At 43.1% G+C, this 26,136-nt stretch overlaps 1 protein-coding gene across 7 annotated transcripts in view; it reads left to right on the plus strand.

Annotated features, from left to right (window-relative positions):
- Nucleotides 1-26,136, plus strand: part of myo16 (myosin XVI) — a 360,735-nt gene that overhangs the window by 70,764 nt on the left and 263,835 nt on the right. For 6 of the 7 annotated variants that reach the window (XM_059646418.1, XM_059646419.1, XM_059646420.1 and 3 more), the window contains one exon: nucleotides 18,906-18,976. In XM_059646418.1, coding sequence (XP_059502401.1) covers nucleotides 18,906-18,976 — 71 coding nt within the window. Of the gene's footprint in view, nucleotides 1-6,966; nucleotides 7,076-18,905; nucleotides 18,977-26,136 lie in introns of those variants that run through there. The other variant, XM_059646424.1, reaches the window with a different exon arrangement.

The following is a 26,136-nucleotide window of genomic DNA, read 5'->3' on the forward strand; positions in this document are numbered from 1 at the left end:
TCCAGATGACTGTTTAACTTTTTAGCTGTCACAATTCCCCCTCTGCCTACACACAATTAAACTGGGGTGTGAACACCACTAGGAACATGTTCATTATTTAATCTTGAAGTATCAGAAGTAAGGAACAAAAACAAAGTTGCTGGAAAAGCCCAGCAGGTCTGGCAGCATCTGTGTTCTGAGGACAGGTCACTGGACCCGAAACATTAACTCTGTTTTTCCCTTCACAGATGCAGCCAGACCTGCTGGGCTTTTCCAGCAACTTTGTTTTTGCTCCTTACTTCTCATACAGTTCTTGCCACAGATCTCAGACACTGGGCTGCTTGTCGTTTAAGTATCACCTCTCTGGTCACACTATCACTGCTACAGCCAACTGCAGCCTTCTGTGATAATCTGTCTTGTTTCCTTTTAGTTCACATACATTACCATTACAATGATAAGGACCATACATCATCTTGTCAAACTTCCACATACAACATCTGACTTGCTCTTGACTTGTTGTTACACAGATAAAATAAGCAGGTAATCTCTTTACAGCAACCACCAACAAAACAGTAATGAATTGGATTGATTAATTGATTGATGCTAATGTTGCTGGGTGCCTCAGCAGTGTTGAGCTGGACAACAGGGGAATTCTGTACCCTTTCACTGGTCCCAAGTGTTCATCAATATTCACTCGACTGAGCAATAAAGTTAATATGACATCTGAAGAGCAACATCTTGAGTACTGCAACACATATTCAATACTGCATGGGAGTGTTGGTTTACATTAGGGGCTGAACTCTGGAGTGAAATTTGTAGTTATTACCTTCCAACTCAGAGTGACAGCAATATTTATGAAGCCAGTCATTAAAGATAAATCAGCCATTTTATTGAATAATATTAATGTTGATCTGCTGCAATAAATCTTAACATCTGCTTTTTTACTTCTTCCCTCTTTTTAAAATAAGTTTAAATTTAGTCTTCTCTGCCAATAAGATGGGTATTGGATTTAAAAACCATTGTTTTTGAAAGTTTAAAACATCAGGTTATCTTGCTCTCTTTCTTCACTGGCCATCTGTTGTGGAGATAAAAATTGTTTACAATTTTTTAAAGAGGCAACTGAATAAAATGATTTTTCTGTCAAGTAAAGATCTTAATTTTTAAAAGCTAGTGAGAGCACTCCGAGGATAATTAAAAGTCTTGCAACTTTTATTGTTAGAGCCTTATAATTTGAGCACCTTATAAGTTTAACATAGTAAATCACAATACAATCAATTTGCTCCCCCTCCCCCCTTTCTGATGAAGGGTCTAGGCCTGAAAGGTCAGCTTTTGTCCTCCTATGATGCTGCTTGACCTGCTGTGTCCAACCAGCTCCACAATTTGTTACCTTGGTTGCTGACAAAGCTTCATTTATTGCTCATCCTTATTATGCTGGAAAAAGTGATGGTGGGCTTTTCTTCTTGAACTTCTGTTGTCCTTAAGTAGGGAATTCAAGAATTTTGAGCGAGCATCATTTGAGCAAACAGCTCTTTATGTCTAATTTGGGTGAATTGTGGCTTGGAAGTCAGGTGTTCCCGATATCTGAGGAGGGATCACCGGGCCCGAAATGTTAACTCTGATTTCTCTTCACACATGCTGCCAGACCTGCTGACCTTTTCCAGCAATCTCTGTTTTTTGTTGTATCTTGCTGTCATTTCCTTTTCAGTTGTAAAGATTTCAGGATTGAGAGCTGCCTCGTAGTAACCTGAGTGGTTTCTCGCAGTGCACTCTTTCAATACACAAAACACACATACTGACGATAGAATCAGAGAATCCCTACAGTGTGGGAACAGGCCCTTCAGCCCAACAAGTCTACACTGACTCACAGAACATCCCATCCAGACCCATCCCCCTAATCTATACATCCCTGAACACTACGGGCAATTTAGCATGGCCAATCCACCTAACCTGCACATCTTTGGACTACGGAAGGAAACCGGAGCACCTGGAGGAAACCCATGCAGACACAGGAAGAATGTGCAAACTCCACACAGACAGTCACTCGAGGGTGGAGTTGAACCCAGGTCCCTGGCGCTGTGAGGCAGCAGTGCCAACCACTGAGCCATGAAGGATATAAAATCCACTGCCAGGAATATGTTTTAAATAGAATTCTTTTAGCAGCTGATGTTGAGCTTCCCGATATTGCTGTGGCTACACCAACCCCATGGAATGAATGTTAAATACTCCAGCACTTAAATGTTAGCCCAGATTTCCACTACCACTGTGAGTCCCTTCACCATAGCAAACAAAAATCGCAAGCCCTGCCTTCAACCTGGCATTTTTGCTCAGTTGGCATTGAGGGCAGACTGTACTAAATAGAACATGTGCATTTGCATTTGCATTAAGTTAATCAGCTGCCTGAATTTAAATTAGGTTTTGGAGTCTCTGAGTCACTATATTTGAATCCCTTCCCTTACACTGAATGACAAAGATGAACATAGTTCTAAGAAAGAGCCCTCCCCTCCTTTTCAAGGCAAACACTCATTAGAGTTTAGAAGAATGAGAGGAAATCTAATAGAGGGATATAAGATGCTAAATGGGATTGACAAAGTGGGTGAGGAGATTTTTTTTCTCATGGGGCAATCTAGAATGAGAGGCCATGGTTTGAGTTTAATGGGCGGCAAATTTGAGGCAGATGAGGAGAAATTACCTCTCTCAAAGGATCAGCAATCTGTGGAATTCACTACCCCAGTGGACACCAAGAAAATCAATAAATGTAAGCAGTAGACATTCAAAGTTTTAGTTAGCAATGGGTTAAAGGATTCTGGGTGCTGAACAGGAAACTAAAGTTGAGGCTGAGATGAGATCAGTCATGATGATATTAAATTGCAGAACAGGCTCAAGGGCCTGAATTGATTACTCATGCTCCTGGTTGTTTAGCAAATAAGAATGAGCAATAATTATGGCTTTGAAAGCAATCCAGGAACAAATTACCGTATTATGATTTGATATATATGAAACACACAAAGGTCAAATCACAAATGTCGAACAACTACCATAAACAGCAAGCTATTTAATCAGTGATAATGGGAACTGCAGATGCTGGAGAATCCGAGATAACAAAGTGTGGGGCTGGATGAACACAGCAGGTCAAGCAGCATCTCAGGAGCACAAAAGCTGATGTTTCGGGCCTACGCCCTTCATCAGAGAGGGGGATGGGGAGGGGGTTCTGAAATAAATAGGGAGAGAGGGAGAGGTGGACTGAAGATAGATAGAGGAGAAGATAGGTGCAGAGGAGAGTATGGGTGGGGAGGTAGGGACGGGATAGGTCAGTCTGGGGAGGATGGACAGGTCAAGCGGGCGGGATGAGGTTGGTAGGTAGGAAATGGAAGTGCAGCTTGAGGTGGGAGGAGGGGATAGGTGAGAGGAAGAACATGTTAGGCAGGCGGGGATGAGTGGGCTGGTTTTGGGATGCGGTAGGAGGAGGGGAGATTTTGAAGCTGTTGAAATCCACATTGATACCATTGGGCTGCAGGGTTCCCAAGTGGAATATGAGTTGCTGTTCCTGCAACCTTCGGGTGGCATCATTATGGCACTGCAGGAGGCCCAGGATGGACATGTTATCTAAGGAATGGGAGGGAAGTTGAAATGGTTCGCGACTGGGAGGTGCAGTTGTTTACTGGGAACCGAGCTTAGGTGTTCTGCAAAGTGGTCCCCAAGCCTCCGCTTGGTTTCCCCAATGTAGAGGTAGCCATACCGTGTACAATGGATGCAGTACACCACATTGGCGATGTGCAGGTGAACATCTGCTTGATGTGGAAAGTCATCTTGGGGCCTGGGATGGGGGTGAGGGAGGAGGTGTGGGGGCAAGTGTAGCACTTCCTGCGGTTGCAGGGGAAAGTACCGGGTGTGGTGGGGTTGGAGGGGAGTGTGGAGTGGACAAGGGAGTCACTGAGAGAGTGGTCTCTCCAGAAGGCAGACAAAGGTGGGGTAGGAAAAATGTCTTTGGTGGTGGGGTCGGATTGGAGACGGGGGAAGTGTCAGAGGATGATGCGTTGTATCCGGAGGTAGGTGGGGTGGTATGTGAGGACTAGGTGGATTCTCTTTGTGTGGTTTTTGCGGGGGCGGGGTGTGAGGGATGAGGTGCGGGAAATGCAGGAAACACGGTTGAGGGCTTTCTCGACCACTGCGGGGGGATGTTGCGGTCCTTGAAGAACGAGAACATCTGGGATGTGCAGGAATGAAATGCCTCATCCTGGGAGCAAATGCGGCAGAGGCGGAGGAATTGGGAATAGGGGATGGAATTTTTGCAGGAGGGTGGGTGGGAGGAGGTGTGTTCCAGGTAGCTGTGTGAGTCGGTGGGCTTGAAATGGACATCGGTTTGTAGGTGGTTGCCTGAGATGGAGACAGAGAGGTCCAGGAAGGTGAGGGATGTGTTGGAGATGGCCCAGGTGAACTAAAGGTTGGGGTGAAAGGTGTTGGTGAAATGGCTGCACTGTTCAAGCTCCTTGGGGGTGCATGAGGCACCACGGATACAGTCATCAATGTAACGGAGGAAGAGGTGGGATTTGGGGCCACCGTAGGTGCGGAAGAGGGACTGTTCCACGTAACCTACAAAGAGGCAGGCATAGCTTGGGCCCATGCGGGTACCCATGGCCACCTCCTTCGTCTGTAGGAAGTGGGAGGAATCGAAAGAGAAGTTGTTGAGGGCGAGCATTTTAATCAAGACCTTTTACAATTAATCTCACTTACATTTTGCTTGGCTGAAAAGTCATTTTATTCAGCTGTCCATTTAAAAAAGTGTAACCGGTGTGTATCTCCAAAGCAGATGCTGAGTGTAGAAAGATGGCAAGGTAGCTGTAAATAGACTAAAGTTTTAAAAATAGCAGAGAACCAATGGAGATACAATGCAGCTTTAATTAGTAACCCAGAGAATGGGCATTATGTCAGGTAACAGCCAGAATGTTTTCAGTGATCTTCTTTAGGATCAGTTGGGTCCCCCACTGAAGGGGTGAGGTACTGCTCAGGTATGGTCCCAGAGAACTCTGAGTTGGAAGTCAAGGTTTTGTTTTAGTTGGGATGTTCTAATGCCCTTTAAATTGTTAAGCTGTGCATAAAACTTTTGGAATTATCCAACTCGTTAAGAAGTATTAAGAAGTTTTTTTATTGTTGAATGAGTCCTTTCCTCAATAAAGTGTATCCTTCAATGTCAAGCTCTAAGGAACACAATTTATATTTCTTTTCCTGTGTAATTTTGTATTTGTCTATTGTAGATGATTTGACGCTGTGGGTGAAAGAGTAAAAAATGATGGCAGGTGTAAATAGGCTGTAAGTTGGCATTGGGGTATGAGTAACTATGGGGAATGAGTAGGCCAGTGAAGAGTGTCAAAGAGGTTATGAGAAACCATGGCAGCTGTGTGAAATGCATTTGCTGGCACAGGACCACATGTATGGGCCATTGAGAATATTTTGGAGTTAGGGCTGGAAAGAATGTTTTATGTTTAATTTATTTTTAATTATAATTTTTGGTCTCAGTCCTGGACCCCAGAGACCAGCTTTCTGTCCAGCCTAGTCTCTACAGCTTTTCCTGGGTCACTTGGCCTCACTCCCAACCTAGCCCAAGCCCTGGGCCAGAAATAGGGAGTGCAGGTGGCCACTTCTCAAAGTGGAGTTGACACAGCCATGATTTTTCCAAGCTCTGTTCACCTGAATCCAGAAATGAAAATCTGGGACACTTGTCATTAGCAGAGTAACTTGAATAGTCCAGCAGCTGAATCAGTAGCTGTTAAATATTGACTTTCTGCTCTAACCTTACAAAATATTGATGTGGTTAGTCCAGTTAAATTTCTAGCCGGTGATGTCCCCTGAATATTGATAAAAGGATACTCAGTGATGGTAATGCTGATAAACTTCAAAACGAGATGGTTGGCCCTTTTCATGTAGAAGATGATCATTGCCCGGTATTTGTATTGGTCCAAGCCTGAATATTATCCAATTTGGGCTGATATGAGCTGATTTATTGTCAGGCATTATTCTGAATTTTCCATTTGGAATCATTAGAAAACAGTAAGCTAGAGGTTACCATCTACCAGTTGAAATTATCTCTCATCCTGCTTGGATCATGCCCTTGGTAGTTTTTATTGGCACATTTGGGGACAAGATGATGCCTTCCACAAGAGGTATTCATCAAAAAATGCCATTGGTACGGTGCAATTTTACCTTCAGCTAGAAACCACTTTGACCTACCAGCCTTCAGTTAGCAGGAGGAAGAGTTGGAAGCAGAAGCTATCATTCGAGACACATTTAGCATTTTCCTTTGTGAGGCCAGTAGGAGCCAGGCCAAGGCATTTGCAGAACCTGTAGAACCGGACTCTCAAAAGTGATGACTTGCCTCCAATTGACTACTTGATTTTACCCAGGCTTTAACTTGCTTATTTATAAAACCTGCAGCTAAATTCACTGTGGCCTCATTCTGTCATGGGGAGAAACTGACTGGTGTGTTTTCCTGCCAAGACTCCACTGGGGGTTAGAATCAACTGTATCACTTAGCTTCTTGCCATTAAGGTTATCATGTAAGATTATTAACTGACATTAAAAAATAATCTTGAAATGACAACTATATATTTAAAACAAATTAATATTTCCGATGTTTTCTACCTACTCATTCTAACTACACTCCCAATAGACCAAAATTTATAAAGAAAGGTTTGTTACTTTCCACGATGAAATCAGCAAAACTGTTTGCTCAACTGGATCAATTGCATTCAAGCTGTTCATTTGGACCTTTGCCAAGTGACTGCTTATCTTTTTAATAAAGCCTTGTATGTGGTATAAGTGCAGACATTAGAAGCTGCTAAATACCTAAGCACTTCCATTCACTTTGTGTGTATTTTAGAAGTGTCTTAAGTGCATCAGTCTGCTTCACAAAAAGTGTGTAAGGCAGTGAATAATTATCAGTGATGAGGGAGCCAGAATTCTGTCATCTTTTAATAACTCCTAGATGAAGAGGATAGAGCAATTGAAAAGGAGAGGAGAAAAGATGTGTCACATCAGTCATTGTTCTGTGAGAGCAAGCATCGGATTTTAAATCTTTTAGATATTGGGAAGAATGTTTCTGGTAAGGAATATACTGTTGTTTTCGGCATGGCCCTCCAATGATTTAATATGATGTTGTTTGAATGTTGGTTAGTTTGCTTGTATCTGAAATTTAATAGACTGCCAAATAATCAGATACCCAATAATTAATTGGCATTTGCATGAAAAACCTGATTTTTTTGAGGTGCCATGCAATTTTCAAAAAAAGTAAATGTCTGAATTCTAAACCCAGAAAGTGAAACTGTGCTCAGGAGAAGTATTTTCTATTTTAATGTTAAATCTCCATGTTGCCCATATTCTGATTTATTTTGAAACATGGGAAAATAACTTGCTTTGTATTCCAATAATTAACATTACTGTTGGAGTCAACTGGATAATGGCATAATGAACGGGAGATGGAGGTGTCCGGGAGGGATTAGGGTTCAGCAGTTTAGGAGAAGTGGGTGCGAGCATTAATGTGGCAAGAAGTGGTCTTGGTACCTGTTATGGGGTCTTCATCGTCTGTGTGTCTGGCTAGCAGCTTGGTCAAATGTCTGTGGGATGGGTGTCCGCTGATGATTGGGGGGAGGGTGGTATTGTTACAGACTAGGAAAAACTCCCACATATATTAACCCCCTAATATTTTTTAAAATATTGTCGAGATCCCAACTTTTTCTTACTTTCAAAGGCAAGTATAAGGCTCCAAGTCTAATTCAATTGGTCAAACTACCAGGCTTCAAGCAAGACTCACCTTATTCTTAATCTATTGTTCAAATACAAACAAAAGAAAGAAGAATTGGAATAACTTAACAAAATAATGGATTGGTTAACCATTAAACAGCAACTGTTTCATCTCAGGAGCACACCCTTGGCAAAGGCATATTCAGTAAAATAGATTATCTCATATGTAATTCTCCAGTCCAGGAGGAAAAACATCAAGAGAAAGCTCATCGAGAGAGAGAGAGAGAGAGAGAGAGAGAGAGAGAGAGAGAGAGAACTCAAGCATTTTGCTGTTGCAGGTATAGCAGCTTTCAAACCTTAACAGCTCCTGAAAGTTAAACTAAAATCCTGGTTCTGTGGGAGCTTGACCCCACCTTTTCATGCTGCTTCTATTTTCAACTTTTCAAAAAACCCAAGGCCTTATAAATTGTTAACTTCATTAGTTGAAGAGACTGCTTGCTGCCTCTTTCTCAACCTCTCTTTATTGAAGAATAGAAGTAAATACACTTCTTAAATCCATGGTATTGTCACAGGTGTTGATTGGCAGGAACGGTTAAGTATGAGTGATTATGAGTTCAGGTTTATAACTAGTCAGGGATTAGTAGCTGTTTAGTTAAGTAAGTTAGAATCCTTTCTGATCTCCGGCTGTAACCTAAAGCTAGGGATATTTTCAGAGGGCCAAGCAACATCTTAGGACCACAAAAGCTGACGTTTCGGGCCTAGACCCTTCATCACCTTTTCTAATGAAGGGTCTAGGCCCGAAACGTCAGCTTTTGTGCTCCTGAGATGCTGCTTGGCCTGCTGTGTTCATCCAGCCCCACACTTTGTTATCTTGGATTCTCCAGCATCTGCAGTTCCCATTATCTCTGATCACATATTTTCAGAGGGTTCCAGATTCCTGCAATTTTCCATCAATGCTTATAAATATCTGTCAAATATAGGACTGTCAGTGCAACAGGCTTCTGAGAGAAGCTGATCTGTTTTTTTTGGGGTGTGACTCGTCTCATTCTTCAGAAGGAGGGATTTTCATTTGGATTTTCAGCATCTAACGGTGGTTTAGGTTTGATTCAATAGGTGGTGACTGTAATGGGCTGTTTTGGATGTGAATGGGATCCTTCTCACATTGTAGGTAATGCAATTATCTCCTCTGTGCTCTGTAAACTGGTATAACATGATTTTTCTATCAGCTTCCCCTTGCTTTCCTTTTGAAAAATGCTACAAAATCACTGTTAAGTGCTGACAACGTCAGACAGCAAGACAGGTCAATCAAAAGAGACAGGCAAGCACTTGGAGCAGACCAAACAGAATTTCTTCTAGAGTTAGGTAAAAGATGATGGAAAGGGTGGAATTCAAAACAAGCTTAAAGGAGGGCAGAAAAAAAATCAAACGTGAAAACTCAGACTGTATTGATTTGAAAAACAACACTTAAGTAGCAGAAAAGTAAAATAAATGTCATATCTTCAATATGTTTTCAACAAGACAAACATGGCTAATTCAGAATTCAGACGTGAGCAATTTGGATTCCTGATGTGAAACAAAGATCCATCATGTGCAGCAGGCCATTTTACCCAATGTGCCTGTGCTGTCTCTTAAAAAGTCCATCCAACTTGCCTGCTTTTCCCCTCAAAGCTCCTGCAGCCCTGTGAAGGCAGTAAATAATTACGAACCACTGACTTTTAACTCACCATTATTTAAAATTCTCTCCCTCTTGTAAAACTCCCCCAGCAGGAGTCTTGAAAAAAAAACAAGTGTTATGGGCAGGAGGGGAAAGACTGGGAAGGCAGCTCAATGGTCCCTGTGCCCAGGGTTCACTGAGATGATCCTTTTGGTCTTCTCATACCTGTTCTTCAACCGTACTTCTTCAGGCACTTTCGCTTGCTTTCAGGAGGCCTGGTGGGGCTGCTTCATATTTATAAAGTTTTTGACTTAGTAGTTATAAGTTACAGCTTACAGCAGCTACGCAGGAAAATCCCATTGGATTTCTGATGAAGGGTCCAGGCTCGAAATGTCAGCTTTTGTGCTCCTGAAATGCTGCTTGGCCTGCTGTGTTCATCCAGCCTCACACTCTGTTACCTCAGATTCTCCAGCATCTGCAGTTACCATTATCTCAGCTTACAGCAACAGATGAGTGGAGCGAAACTGACTGTCTTCCCCCTTGAGGTTTTAATGCAGAGAGAAGAACTTCACCTTCCTTTTACAGCAGTCTGTTGTCTTCTAACGAAACAGTCACACCCTCAAACTAAGGCAGCCAGCTTCACCATCAGTGATAGCTGCTTCAAGGAACTAATAGTGCAGTTCCAAGTAGACACAATGCCTGATGTTCGCAAATGGAAGTGACCTGTCATTTATTCAGATTCAGGGAAAACAGTTTTCTCCCTGTTTTCCGTTTTGTTTGGGGCCTTGGGAGCTGTGTTCCTGTCGACCAGGGAAAGATAAGGGATACCCTTTCTCTGTCCCTGAATAAATATTTGACTGTTTGTATGGAAGCATTTGTGGTACAGTTGTAATGAAGATAAATATCCTGACTTTGTCAAATCCTTACCATTCATGTGCAGAGTAATTATCAAAACTGGGATCACTTCAATTTCTTGATAATAAAATGTGAGGCTGGATGAACACAGCAGGCCCTGCAGCATCTCAGGATCACAAAAGCAGATGTTTCAGGCCTGGACCCTTCATCAGAGAGGGGGATGGGCTGTGAGTTCAGGAATAAATAGGGAGAGAGGGGGAGGCGGACCGAAGATGGAGAGGAGAGTATAGGTGGTGAGGTAGGGAGGGGATAGGTCAGTCCAGGGAAGACGGACAGGTCAAGGAGGTGGGGTGAGGTTAGTAGGTCGGAGACGGAGGTGCGGCTTGGGGTGGGAGGAAAGGATGGGTGAGAGGAAGGACAGGTTAGGGAGGCAGAGACAGGTTGGACTGGTTGTGGGATACAGTGGGTGAAGGGGAAGAGCTGGGCTGGTTGTGTGGTGCAGTGGGGGGAGGGGACGAACTGGGCTGGTTTTGGGGTGCAGTGGGGGAAGGGGAGATTTTGAAGCTGGTGAAGTCCACATTGATACCATTGGGCTGCAGGGTTCCCAAGCGGAATAGGAGTTGCTGTTCCTGCAACCTTCGGGTGGCATCATTGTGGCACTGCAGGAGGCCCATGATGGACATGTCATCTAAAGAATGGGAGGGGGAGTGGAAATGGTTTGCTAATGGGAGGTGTAGTTGTTTATTGTGAACTGAGCGGAGGTGTTCTACAAAGCGGTCCCCAAGCCTCCGCTTGGTTTCCCCAATGTAGAGGAAGCCACACCGGGTACAATGGATGCAGTATACCACATTGGCAGATGTGCAGGTGAACATCTGCTTAATGTGGAATGTCATCTTGGGGCCTGGGATAGGGGTGAGGGAGGAGGTGTGGGGGCAAGTGTAGCATTTCCTGCGGTTGTAGGGGAAGGTGCCAGGGTGGTGGGGTTGGAGGACAGTGTGGAGCGAACAAGGGAGTCACGGAGAGAGTGGTCTCTCCGGAAAGCAGACAAGGGTGGAGATGGAAAAATGTCTTGGGTGGTGGTGTCGGATTGTAGATGGCGGAAGTGTTGGAGGATGATGCGTTGTATCCGGAGGTTGGTGGGGTGGTGTGTGAGAACGAGGGGGATCCTCTTTGGGCAGTTGTGGCGGGGGCGGAGTGTGAGGGATGTGTCGTGGGAAATGCGGGAGACGCGGTCAAGGGCGTTCTCGATCACTGTGGGGGGAAAGTTGCGGTCCTTGAAGTACTTGGACATCTGGGATGTGCGGGAGTGGAATGCCTCATCGTGGGAACAGATGCGGCGGAGGCGGAGGAATTGGGAATAGGGGATGGAATTTTTGCAGGAGGGTGGGTGGGAGGAGGTGTATTCTAGGTAGCTGTGGAAGTCGGTGGGCTTGACATGGACATCAGTTACAAGCTGGTTGCCTCAGATGGAGACTGAGAGGTCCAGGAAGGTGAGGGATGTGCTGGAGATGGCCCAGGTGAACTGAAAGTCGGGGTGGAAGGTGTTGGTGAAGTGGATGAACTGTTCGAGCTCCTCTGGGGAGCAAGGGGCGGCGCCGATACAGTCATCAATGTAACGGAGGAAGAGGTGGGGTTTGGGGCCTGTGCAGGTGCGGAAGAGTGGCTGTTCCACGTAACCTACAAAGAGGCAGGCATAGCTGGGGCCCATGCGGGTGCCCATGGCCACCCCCTTTGTCTGTAGGAAGTGGGAGGAATCGAAAGAGAAGTTGTTGAGGGTGAGGACGAGTGCCTCTCTAACCTGTTCTTCCTCTCACCATCCCTTCCTCCCACCCCAAGCCGCACCTCCATCTCCTACCTACTAACCTCATCCCACCTCCTTGACCTGTCCGTCTTGCCTGGACTGACCTATCCCCTCCCTACCTCCCCAACTATACTCTCCCCACCTATCTTCTTTTCTCTCCATCTTCGGTCTGCCTCCCCCTCTCTCCCTATTTATTCCAGAACCCTCACCCCATTCCCCTCTCTGATGAAGGGTCCAGGCCCGAAACGTCAGCTTTTGTGCTCCTGAGATGCTGCTGGGCCTGCTGTGTTCATCCAGCCTCACATTTTATTATTTTGGATTCTCCAGCATCTGCAATTCCCATTATCACTTCAATTTCTTGGCCAATACACTTTGATGGCAATGTGGTGAAAATGATTGGTTTTGATCACAGATGAAATTTGATAGAGTCATAGAATTATACAGGACGGAAACAGTCCCTTCGGTCCAAGCAGTCCATGCCAAACATAAACTAGTCCCATCTGCCTGCTACTGGACCTTATCCCTCCAAATCTTTCCTATTCATGTATCAAAGCAAATGTCTTTTAAGTATTTTAATTGTACCCACATCCACCTCTTCCTCAGGAAGTTCATTCCACACATGAACCACCTTCTCTGTCAAAAATTTGCCTCATGTCTTTTTTAAATCTCTCTCCTCTCACCTTAAAAATATGCCGATGAGTCTTAAAATCCACCATCCTATGGAAAAAAGACTACTACCTTCAATCTATCTATACCTCTCACTATTGTATAAGCTTCTATCAGGTCGCCCCTCAGCCTACAGTATAGTGAAAAGTGCCCCTGCCTACTCAGCCTTTCTTTATAACTCAAACCTTCCATGCCCAGCAGCATCCTGGTAAATCTCTTCTAAACCCTCTTCACCTTGATAGTATCCTTCCTATAACTGGGTGGCCAGAAATGGACATAATATTCCAGGAGAGGCCTCACAAATGTCCTGTACAAACTCAACATAATGTCCCAACTCCAATACTCAGAGGACTGAGCAATGAAGGCAAGTGTGCTAAATACCTGTCTACGTGTGACACAAGCTTGAAAGAATTATGTGCCTGCACTCCTTGGTCCCTCTGTTCTACAACAATACCCAAGGCACATGAATTGTATAAGCCCTAACCTTGTTTTCCATACCAAAATGCAATACCATGCATTTATTCAGATTGAACTCCATCTGCCATTTTTGAGCCCATTGACACATTTGATCAAGATCCCTTTGTAAACTTAGAAAACTGTGTTTACTGTCCACTATGCCACCAATTTTGGTGTCATCTGCAAACTTACTAACTACACTTTCTGTACTTTTATTCAAATCATTTATATAAATAACAAATAAAAGAGGGCCCAGAACCGATCCCTGGAGAATATCGCTAGTCACAGGCCTCCAGTCTGTTAAACAACCCTCCATCATTATTCTGCCATTAAGTCAATTATATACCCAATTAGCAAGCTCACCCTGAATCCCATGTAACTTTATGAATTAGGCTACCATGCAGATCCTTGTCAAAGGCTTTACAAAAATCTAAATAAATGTCTACTGTTCTGCCATTATCAATCTTTTTGGTAATTTCCCCAAAGAAGTTGAATCAAATTTTTTAGACACGATTTTCCTCGCACAAATCCATGCTGACTATCCATAATGAGTTTTTGTCTCCCTAAATACCCATAAATCCTGTCTTTTATAATCATCTCCAACAATTTACCCATGACCAAAGTTAAATTCCTTGGTTTCTCCTTACAACCTTTTTTAAACAAAGGAACAAAACTAGCCATGCTCCAGGCAACTTACCCATAGTTGCAGATGATGCAAGGGGTCTTGTAATTACCTCCCTTACTTCCCACAACATTCTGGGATACATTAGATTAGGTGAGTTCTTTGATGAAGAGACCAGGAAGGTTGATGAAGGGAGGGCAGTAGATGTAGTCTGTATGGATTTCAGTAAAGGTTCCACGTGGTAGACTGCTCCAGGTGATTAGATTGCATGGAATCCAGGGATAGCTGGCAAATTATATTCATAGTTGGCTTGATGGTAGGAGTAGAGGTTAATCATGGAAGGATGCTTGTCAGACCAGAGGCCTGTGACTAGTGTTGTGCCTCAGGGGTTGGTGCTGGGCCCCTTGCTGTTTGTTATCTACATGAATGATTTGGATGAGAATGTACAAAGCATGATCAGTAAGTTTGCAGATGACACTAAAGTAGATAGTATTGTGGACAGTTAGGAAAGTTATCAGAAATTGCAGCAGGATCTTCGTCAGCTGGGGAAGTGAGCTGAGAAATAGCAAATGGAGTTTAGTCTAGATAAGTGAGAAGTGTTGCATTTTGGAAAGTCTAATAAAAGTAGGAGTTTCATGGTGAACGGTAGGGCTTTAAGGAGTGTAGGGGAACAGAGGGACCTTGGAGTACAGATGGATGGTTCTCTGAAAATTGAGTCACAGGTAGGCAGGGCAATAAAGAAGGATTTTGGCACGCTGACCTTCATCAGTTAGGGCAGTGAGTATTAAAATTGGGAAGTTATGTTGCAGTTGTACAGGACGTAATAGTGCAGACAAAATTTACAAGGGTGTTGCTAGGACACAAGCAGTTGAGTTATAGAGAGGGCTTGGACAAGCTAGGACTTTATCTTTAGAGCATAAGAGACTGAGGGCTGACCTTATAGAAGTGTACAAGATCATGAGGACCATGAATAGGGTGAATGTACTCGATCTTTCTTCCCAGTGTTGGAGAATCGAGGACTAGAGGGCATCGGTTTAAGGTAAGAGGGGAAAAAAAAAATGGGAACTGTGAGGGGCAATGTTTTTACAGAGGGTGGTACACATATGGAATGAGCTGCCTGCGGAAGTGGTTGAGGCAGGTACATTAACAACAATTTTAAAGGCATTTGGACAAATACATGGATAGGGAAGGTTTAGAAGGATATGGAGCAAATGCACGGAAATGGGTTTAGTCTGAATGACATTTTGGTCAATATGAACTGTTTGGGCTAAAGGGCCTGCCTCCATGCTGTAGGACTCTATAATTCTATGACTGAATGAATAACAGATTTAATTGTGTTGTTTATTGCCAATCTATTGTAATCATGGAGAAAGGGTTTGGACATGACCGTTAAGGAGTTGTGTACTAAAAACCCAAATCCGGCTTCCGAAAATTGAGCTCTTTTTAATGTGCCTTGCGTCAATTTTAATTGTTACGAGTAAAATAACTTCCTGGGGTAATACAGATAGTTTCTGCATTGACACCCTATGCTCCAGGTCGTCCTGGCAACTTTCGACCTCACCCAACCTGGACCTGTAAGTTATTCATACGTAGTTTCTTACTTCTCATATCATTATTTTTCATGATAATATATTCTTCTTCCAAACATTTGTAAGAAGAAACGTATTATTTGATTTCAAGTGTCTTCTATTAGTAAAAATTGGGACATTTTTCTAAGGAAACTAGCCAAACATAGTTAGTAGGTTGCTGGTTTTGAGATGTTAACTTATAATCATGGACTCTTAGGGTCAGAGAATGGTGAAGACATTGAATAAAGACATTTGGCCAATTGTTTCTCTATCAGTTCTCTGGTGGAACAACTGGGCTCATCCCATTTCATTGCCCTTTCCCATAGCCTCACAAATACTTTCTTTTCTGAGAATTATCCAGTTGTTTTTTGAAACCTATGATTGAAATCTGTTTGCACCACACTTAATTGTTACATTCCAGACCCTAACCAAACACCGCATAAAAATAATCTGAGGAAGGATCATTTGATATGAAACATTTAACTCTGATTTCTCTCCACAGATGCTGCCAGATCTGCTGAGCTTTTCCAGTAATTTCTGCATTTGTTTCTGATCTACCATATCCACAGTTCTTTCAGTTTTGTTTTTACAGCATAAAAAGTGTTTCCTTTTTATTATTGCCATTCACCTTAAGGTAATGTCCTTAAAGTTCTAAAGTCTTCTGACAATGAAATAGCTTCTTCTATCAACTTTGTCCAAACCTGTCACTTCAATAATTCAACCATTTTCCAAAATCCTGTTCTCTAAAGGTGAACAATCCCAGCTTCTTCAATGTTTTTCCACAACTGTAGTCCATCATAACAGGAGCCATTTCTGTAACTCTTCTCTGCACCCTCACTAATGCCTTTACATTCTTCCCAAATCAATGTACATTGGTTCACCATAATCTCTGTTTTTTTGTACCTAATACCCCTAATTAGAAAGCTCAGGATACAATAGAATCACTTTATCAACTTCCCTACCTCCTTCAATCAAATTTGCACATACACACCATCACTGCGCTTACTTTAAAGTTGTATTCTTTCTTTGACACTACTTTTCCAAATTTATTGTACTCAAATACATTACTTCATATTTCCTTGCAATAAACTTCATCTGTCACACGTACACACATGCTACTCACCTATCTGTGCACTCATGAAATCTGGGACTGTTCTCTCAATGCACAACACATCCAAGTTTTACATTATCTACATATTTTGAAATTAAGCCTTTAACTCCTAAGTCATGGTCATTAACATAGATCAAGAAGAAAAGTGTTCATATGAAAATACATGACTACATGAATAAGAGACAGGAATTGAGCCATTGAGCCTTTTGAGTCTGCTCCCAATTCAACGAGATCATGGCTGATCTGTTAGAGGCCTCAGCTCCATACCAGAACCTACTCCCAATAACCTTTGAGTCACTTGTTAATCAAAAATCTGTCCATGTCTGACTGAAAATATTCACTGAATCTCCTTACATGCTAACAGGGGAAGAGAGCTTTAAAGCCTCTCAATCCTCAGGAAAAAAAGAATTCTCTTCCTCTCCATCATAAATTGAAGACCCCTTATTTTTAAACTGTGTCCTCTAGTTGCTATTCTTAACTCCAAATGATGTAAGGTGAAGATAAAGTTGCCACAGTCCAAGAAGACCATAGCGCTGCCTTCTCATTAGAGAGAGAAGACTGGTGCTGGTTTAACCTGAGGGTGTCCATGGCCTCAGTGAAGGGGAGAGGTTGAAACGGAGAATCCTTCATGGTAATCTCACTGAATGCAGGAATTAGTCCCATGCTTTGGGCACGAACCAGCATCACAAACCAGCCATCCAGTTAACTGAGGTAACCAACCTACACTTGAAATGATCAGACCAAGTTTATCCAACCTTCCCTGCTAAGATAACACTCCAAACCCATCTCATGCTTCAGCTGTCTCAAACATTGTGTAAAGCATTTAAATCCTTTCTTAAATGAGGAGACCAAAACTGTACAAGATACTCCAGACACGATATTACCAATATTCCACACAACTATAGCAAAACTTCTCTACCTTTATCGTCCATTTCCTTTTCAATAAACACATTTAGTTTGCCTTCCTAATCACTTGCTGATTTACATACTAATTTTCTTTGACTCATGTACCAGGACACCCAAGCCCTTTCTTCAAAATAATCATCCAATTCCCTTTCAAAAGCCGTAATACCTCAGAAACTCAATTTTATGCAATCTCTTTCTATTTAAGAAATATTTGACTTTTCGGATTACTAAAGTGGACAAGTTCACATTTACCTATACTATACTCCATTTGCTAATTAAAATTTTTTCCCCATTCACTCAACTTGTTCATGTCTCTTAGCAGACTCTAAGTGTCTGCTTCACGACTTACTTTCCAACTATGTTTGCCATCAGGAAATTTAGCAAACATACATTTGGTTATCATCCAAATAATTGATATAAATTGTAAATTGTTGAGGGCCCAGCATTGATTCCTTGTACACTCCACTAAACATACCTTGCCAACCTGAAGTGAATATATTTATGCCTTCAGTTTCCTATTAGCTCGCAAATCTTCTATCCATGCTATAATGTTACCCCCTGCACTGTGAGTTCTTAGATTGCACAGTGACCATTTGATGTGGCACTTTGTCAATTGTCTCTGGAAATCTCAGTACAACATATATACAGATTCCCTTTTATCTGCATTGCTTGATATTTCTTTTTAAAAGCTCAATTGTGTTGGTTAAATACAAAATATATTGTGAATCACAATTATTTCTGGAATGTTACTGAAGCTCCGATATTGACCCGTGAAACCCCACTTTGAAAAAAACATAACTGTTCACTACTATTCTCTGTTTGTTCGTACTTAGCCAGATTCAGAACCATGCTGCCACTTTTCTATTTATTGCATGGGTTTAATGTTGTTGACAAGGCTAGTCCCATATGTCGAGCAGCCTTTGGAAATTTGATGAATATGTCATTGTCTAGATCAGCGTCATCAAAGCCTTCTCTCTTATCTCATCAAAAAGCTCCATCAAGTTCATGAAACATAACTTGTCTTTATCAAATTTGTTTCAGAGATAGTAGGAAATGAAGATACTGGAGAATTTGACATAATATGCTGTAGAGCTGGATGAACACAGCAGGCCAAGCAGCATCAGAGGAGCAGGAAAGTTGATGTTTCAGGCCTAGACTCTTCTTCAAAAAAGGAAGGGTTAGGCCCGAAACGTCAGCCTTCCTGCTCCTCTAATGCTGCTTGGCCTGCTGTGTTCATCCAGCTCTACACCTTGTTATCCCTTAATCAAATTTGTGCTGGTTTTCTTTGATTAATCCATATTTCTCTAACTGATTGTTACACCAGGAAGGCATTATCATTTCCTATGATTATTTGACTTGTAATTACGAGGTTTATACTTTAGGTAAGACTCCATCAACCATCATTGAATTTACTGGTAACCTACTTTACAATTCAAATAAATGAAATTTAAATATGTTTAACATGTCAATATTAATTAGACTGCTGTCTATGTTTAAGGTGGTGAAAGACGTTTTTCTGTTAACGTTTTGTTGCTTTTTTGTTGTCAATGCAGTCTTGAAGGTGCTGAAGGATGGTACTGACCCCAACACCTTGATTTCCTCAGGAGGCTCACTGCTGCATCTGGTAAGACCTGTGACTGTGTGCCACTATTCATTAGCCTGCTGTGTTTTGTGAATGTATGAGGACAACTACATGGAACCGTACTTTTGATAACAGAGCTTAAGAAGGTGGGGGTCAAGAAAGAACTTGACTCCTTAACTTAAGGTAAATAAGTAGAAATAATTGTTTGGAAATTAATTGTTGAACTTTGAGGGTTAGAGTTATTTACCTTTCACTTTTTAGATTTATGATTGCCAATATCACTTTTTAGATTTTACTGCTTGACCTGGATTTTGATTTAGTCCCAACATTCCTGGAACCTCTTAAATAGACAAATTGGAATTTTATCAGTGATAATGGGAACTGCAGATGCTGGAGAATCTGAGATAACAAAGTGTGGAGCTGGATGAACACAGCAGGCCAAGCAGCATCTCAGGAGCACAAAAGCTGATGTTTCAGGCCTAGACCTTCATCAGAAAAGGGGGATGGGGAGAGGATTCTGAAATAAATAGGGAGAGAGGGGCAGGTGGACCGAAGATGGAGAAGATAGGTGGAGAGGAGAGAATGGGTGGGGAGGTGGGGAGGGGATATGTCAGTCCAGGGAGGACGGACGGGTCAAGGGGGCGGGATGAGGTTGGTAGGTTGGAAATGGAGGTGCAGCTTGAGGTGGGAGGATGGGGTAGGTGAGAGGAAGAACAGGCTAGGGAGGCGGGGAAGAGCTGGGCTTGTTTTGGGATGCAGTGGGGGGAGGGGAGATTTTGAAGCTGGTGAAATCCACATTGATACCATTGGGCTGCAGGGTTCCCAAGCGGAATATGAGTTGCTGTTCCTGCAACCTATGGGTGGCATCATTATGGCACTGCAGGAGGCCCAGGATGGACATGTCGTCTAAGGAATGAGAGGGAAGTTGAAATGGTTTGCGACTGGGAGGTGCAGTTGTTCATTGGAATTTTATGTTGGCCATCAGCTGCCCAAAATGTCAAGTACAGTTCAGCAAGCACAGGGTGATAGGTGATCAGAACCTGCTGCTGTCTTCACTATAAGTGGAGAGGGTTTGGATAATATTCAACTTGTAGAAGTTGCAGAATGTGAGGATAGCCAGGAATTTGGAAGAGCTTTTATATAAATGTGTAAATGGGTAAACTTTCAGGGAAAAGCTTCCTTAACAAAGTGGCTGATAGAAGCAATAGTAAACTTAGGTAGAGATTGATCAACTAAATTACAATACAAATGCTCATCCATACAGGATACATGACTTCTCTATATTTTATATATCTCTTCAATGCAGAGATGATACACCAGTTTATATGTAAGAAATTTATTTTAAATGCTTTGAAATGTATACTCCATGCTTCAGATCTAGCATCCAGTTCTTTCACATGTTTTGTTTATTTTTCTGAATCTACTTCAAGGCATTAACCAATTAAGTAAAAGAACCATCTCTAGCAAACAGATCCACATTTTCTAATGTAGAACACCTGAACAATTGAACACTACAATGACCTGCACATCTAAGCTCAATTTCCTTGAGGGTCATCTGTTTGCTGATGAGTTCATCACAATTAAGAAACACCTTTATTTTGTGGTTTTTGTCCTGCCGTGGAATTCTGACATGGAAAATCTTACATGCCTTTGGAAGCATTCCTGTGTTGTGGTGTGGCCCTTCTAAGTGGACAAGCAGCAAACAAATAACAGCTTGGTCGTTCATAACATCACTGGAAGGAGAAATATACTCAATGATTTTTATCTTGCATGTGTCAGGGCTAGGATGTAAGACACTAGACTTGGAAAGGGAACACCAACTTACACAGCATGAGGAGAAGGTGCTGATTCATTGGATTATCATTGGCATGGTGATGCAACAGGAATTGTTAATCAGTGCTCTCAAATCAGACAGGTAGATTTTTTAAGATAACAAAATGTGAGGCTGGATGAACACAGCAGGCCAAGCAGCATCTCAGGAGCACAAAAGCTGACGTTTCGGGCCTAGACCCTTCATCAGAGAGGGGGATGGGGAGAGGGAACTGGAATAAATAGGGAGAGAGGGGGAGGTGGACCGAAGATGGAGAGTAAAGAAGATAGGTGGAGAGAGTATAGGTGGGGAGGTAGGGAGGGGATAGGTCAGTCCAGGGAAGACGGACAGGTCAAGGAGGTGGGATGAGGTTAGTAGGTAGCTGGGGGTGCGGCTTGGGGTGGGAGGAAGGGATGGGTGAGAGGAAGAACCGGTTAGGGAGGCAGAGACAGGTTGGACTGGTTTTGGGATGCAGTGGGTGGGGGGGAAGAGCTGGGCTGGTTGTGTGGTGCAGTGGGGGGAGGGGACGAACTGGGCTGGTTTAGGGATGCAGTAGGGGAAGGGGAGATTTTGAAACTGGTGAAGTCCACATTGATACCATATGGCTGCAGGGTTCCCAGGCAGAATATGAGTTGCTGTTCCTGCAACCTTCGGGTGGCATCATTGTGGCACTGCAGGAGGCCCATGATGGACATGTCATCTAGAGAATGGGAGGGGGAGTGGAAATGGTTTGCGACTGGGAGGTGCAGTTGTTTGTTGCGAACTGAGCGGAGGTGTTCTGCAAAGCGGTCCCCAAGCCTCCGCTTGGTTTCCCCAATGTAGAGAAAGCCGCACCGGGTACAGTGGATGCAGTATACCACATTGGCAGATGTGCAGGTGAACCTCTGCTTAATGTGGAATGTCATCTTGGGGCCTGGGATAGGGGTGAGGGAGGAGGTGTGGGGACAAGTGTAGCATTTCGTGCGGTTGCAGGGGAAGGTGCCGGGTGTGGTGGGGTTGGAGGGCAGTGTGGAGCGAACAAGGGAGTCACGGAGAGAGTGGTCTCTCCGGAAAGCAGACAGGGGAGGGGATGGAAAAATGTCTTGGGTGGTGGGGTCGGTTGTAAATGGCGGAAGTGTCGGAGGATGATGCGTTGTATCCGGAGGTTGGTAGGGTGGTGTGTAAGAACGAGGGGGATCCTCTTAGGGAGGTTGTGGCGGGGGCGGGGTGTGAGGGATGTGTTGCGCGAAATACGGGAGACGCGGTCAAGGGCGTTCACGACCACTGTGGGGGGAAAGTTGCGGTCCTTAAAGAACTTGGACATCTGGGATGTGCGGGAGTGGAATGTCTTATCGTGGGAGCAGATGCGGCGGAGGCGGAGGAATTGGGAATAGGGGATGGAATTTTTGCAGGAGGGTGGGTGGGAGGAGGTGTATTCTAGGTAGCTGTGGGAGTCGGTGGGCTTGAAATGGACATCAGTTACAAGCTGGTTGCCTGAGATGGAGACTGAGAGGTCCAGGAAGGTGAGGGATGTGCTGGAGATGGCCCAGGTGAACTGAAGGTTGGGGTGGAAGGTGTTGGTGAAGTGGATGAACTGTTCGAGCTCCTCTGGGGAGCAAGAGGCAGCGCCGATACAGTCATCAATGTTCCGGAGGAAGAGGTTGGGTTTGGGGCCTGTGTAGGTGCGGAAGAGGGACTGTTCCACGTAACCTACAAAGAGGCAGGCATAGCTGGGGCCCATGCGGGTGCCCATGGCCACCCCCTTAGTCTGTAGGAAGTGGGAGGAGTCAAAAGAGAAGTTGTTGAATGTGAGGACGAGTTCAGCTAGGCGGATGAGAGTGTCGGTGGAGGGGGACTGGTCGGGTCTGCGGGACAGGAAGAAGCGAAGGGCCTTGAGGCCATCTCCATGCGGAATGCAGGTGTACAGGGACTGGACGTCCATGGTGAATATGAGGTGTTGGGGGCCAGGGAATTGGAAGTTCTGGAGGAGGTGGAGGGCGTGGGTGGTGTCACGGACGTAGGTGGGGAGTTCCTGGACCAAAGGGGAGAAAATGGAGTCCAGATAGGTGGAGATGAGTTCGGTGGGGCAGGAGCAGGCTGAGACGATGGGTCGACCAGGGCAGGCAGGTTTTTTAGTTAGGATGACACTAAAGGAGTGCAACAATCTCCATTACCCCTTTCCCACTGAAAAACAGTGTAATACAAATTTTGCCCACATCAAGAGAGTCTTGTGTGTTCACATATGCAGCATGTAGCTTGTACAAATGTTTCACACAATGAGCCTGATTGATGATTGAAAATTAATTTGTAATGTAATTCTCAGCATGTTGTAGATTATTTGACATTACTCATCCAATAGCAATATCATATCCAATTTTGGATGTAGTATTCTGTGACTTGCAAGCGTGTGCTGATTAAAAGCAACTGGCATGTAATCCCCAGTGAATGGTCAATGGTAGAAAAGTTCAAAACTAGAAGGCATAATTTTAAGGTGAGAGGAGAAAAATTTAAAGGGGCCTGAGGGGCAAATTTTTCACACACAGGGTGATTTGCGTGTGGAGTGAATTGCCAGAGGAAGTGTTAGATACAGGTATAGTTATAACATTTAAAAGACATTTGGACAGTTACATGAATCAGAAAGATTTAGAGGGATTTGGGCCAAATGCAGGAAAATAGGACTAATTTAGTTTGAGAAACCAGGTTGACATGTATGATTTGGACTAAAGGGTCCCTTTCCATGCTCTATGATGCTATGACTCTATATTTGAAATGTATACTCCATGCTTCCGTTCCATATGTTTGCATGATATGTAACAAGTGATGATGAGTTTATGGTTGCCATTATCTTGCAAGATAGTTTTGACTTGAATGAAAACATAAAGGGTATGGTTAGTAAGTTTGCAGACAACATCAAAATTGCTGGCATTATAGACAGCGAAGAAGGTTTCCTAAGAATACAAAGGCATCTTGATTAAATGGGTCACTGGGCCGAAAAATGGCAGATGGAGTTCAATCCGAATAAACGTGAGGCATTGCACTTTGACAGAGTGGGTAGGGCTTATACAACTAATGGTAGGTCCTCGGGAGTGCTGAAGAACAGGGGCACCTGGGGAGTAGATCCATAATTCTTGGAAATTTGTGTCATGTATAGATGGTGTGTTTAAAAAGGCATTTGGCATGCTTTCCTTCATTGCTTTGAGTATAGGAGCTGGGACGTTATTTTGACGTTGCGGCCTTTCCTGGAATGCTATGTCTAGTTCTGGTTGCCCAGTTATAGGAAGGATATTATCAACCTGCAGAGGGTCCAGGAGAGATTTACCAGGATTTTGCTGGGTATGGAAGGTTTGAGATATGAGGAAAGGCTGGGACTTCTTTTCCCCCCAGGATGGAGAATTTCAAGACTAAGATGTACATTTTTAAGGTGAGAGGAGAAAGATTTTAAAAAGACATGAGACAAACTTTTTACACAGAGAGTGGTTTGTGTGTGGAATGAACTTCCTGACGAAGTGGTGGACGTGGGTACAATTACAATGCTTAAAAAACATTTGGATAGATATATGGATGGGAAAGGTTTGGAGGGATAAGGGCCAGTAGCAGGCAGGTGGGACTAGTTTAGTTTGGATGTATGTTCAGCAGGGACTGCTTGGGCCAAAGAATCTGTTTCTGTGCTTATGACTCTCGGGCTGTACATGCCCCAATTTAGCATCAAGGTGAGCAGATATCTTGGGCTCTATTCACAAATTCTGCCAATAAAATTGATCTTGTTGTGTAGTATTGTAGGAATCCCAATAAGATTATTGATCATGCATACAACATGCATATTGTAGTATAGGCTTTCAACGGTTTTCTCAACAATTTGAGGAAAAGAAGCTTGTTGATGTGCTCCATCTCAATGGTAAATCTGAGTAGTGGCTGGCATCATTCGAACATCACAAATACGTTCTCTAGGTGTCGAAAAAATGCAAGTGTAGGAGATTAGTCATCATTCCATCTACCAGTTAGTCACAGCAACCAGCAAAGACATTCCTGGACCTAAAGAAAGGTCATGACAATACCTACAGTCCAATGCACTGCAAGATTGCAATTGCACATGCTAGAAGCTACAGATATTAACAAATAGGATCCATGTACGCAAAAGGAATTCATACATGCATTTCACCTTTTTCATTGAGAAAGGTGTCATGGAGGCTGCCAATATCTATTGCATTCCCAAGGGAAGATCCTGACTAACCAGATTACCTGTCTGAGAATTAAGATTGGCATTTAGCTGCTCCTTGACCGCCCAATCAATCAGCAGCCCCTTCTCATATTGCAAAATTGGTGTTTCTTTGCAAAGTCAGATTGCTGGGGCCCTAGTCCTGTGGAATTCAAGATTAGAAGCTTTGACTCTGTGTCTTTTCATGGTGTCGAGGGCAAATATCAATTAAACTATCAACTTAGGAGGTAAATCTATGCACAGAATTTTCTTTGTAAAATGTTTTACTAAAAAAAGACTAATTAATTTTTCATTGTGACAATAGTAATTTTGAGGGTCGAACTTGCAATAACATTTTGTTTTTCAGAAGGATATATTATACAGATTATTCTTTCTGAAATGAGGGACACAAATAGGTCAGTAAAAAAACTACATCAATCTCCAGTTTAAAATCCACAGCTGTTAATAACCACTTTCAAAACACGTATGATTCACGAGCCTAAATTTATTTTTGCATTATATTGTTCCTTGGAACGGATGACACTGATAAGATAGAATTTATTGCCCATATCCAGTTGCCCTGTTTTGAGGGTATTTACAGGGTAGCCACATACAAGGGATCTGGAGAAATACCAGGGCAGACCAGGCAGGATTAGAAAATTTAGTGAACGAGTGGAACTTTATAATAATATTTTCATGGGCTTTCTTTTTACACCTGATCAGAGCACAAAAAAGATTTAGATTCACTGAAAGCAATTTTACAACATGCCATGACCACATTTAGCTCAAAGACGACTTGTTGTGATGCATCATAACTAAACAACTACTTGTAAAATGAATTCCGACAGAGTGACAGGAGCTCTGAAGAATTTCACAGATGAAGTTTATTGAAATTACGTTAAATCTACATCCCTATCCAAAGATGTGCAGGCTAGGTGGATTGGCCATGCTAAATTGCTCAAAGTCTTCAGGTGTGTGTGGGTGATAGGGGGATAGGTCTGGGTGGGATGATCCAAGGGGCGGTGTGGACTTCTTGGGCCGAAGGGCCTGTTTCCACACTGTAGGGCATCTAATTCAATCTAAAAAAAAACTATACTTAGAAATAGAAGAATTAAGATAAGTTTTATGACTAGACTCGCAGCTTGTGGTTTAGAGTATTACAGTCAATAGCCCCTGTAAGAGTTTCTGTTTAAACAGATCAAATAAATTCCCTGCTTC

This window comes from Stegostoma tigrinum, chromosome 6 (assembly GCF_030684315.1).
Source record: "Stegostoma tigrinum isolate sSteTig4 chromosome 6, sSteTig4.hap1, whole genome shotgun sequence".
NCBI classification, from domain to species: Eukaryota; Metazoa; Chordata; class Chondrichthyes; order Orectolobiformes; family Stegostomatidae; genus Stegostoma; species Stegostoma tigrinum.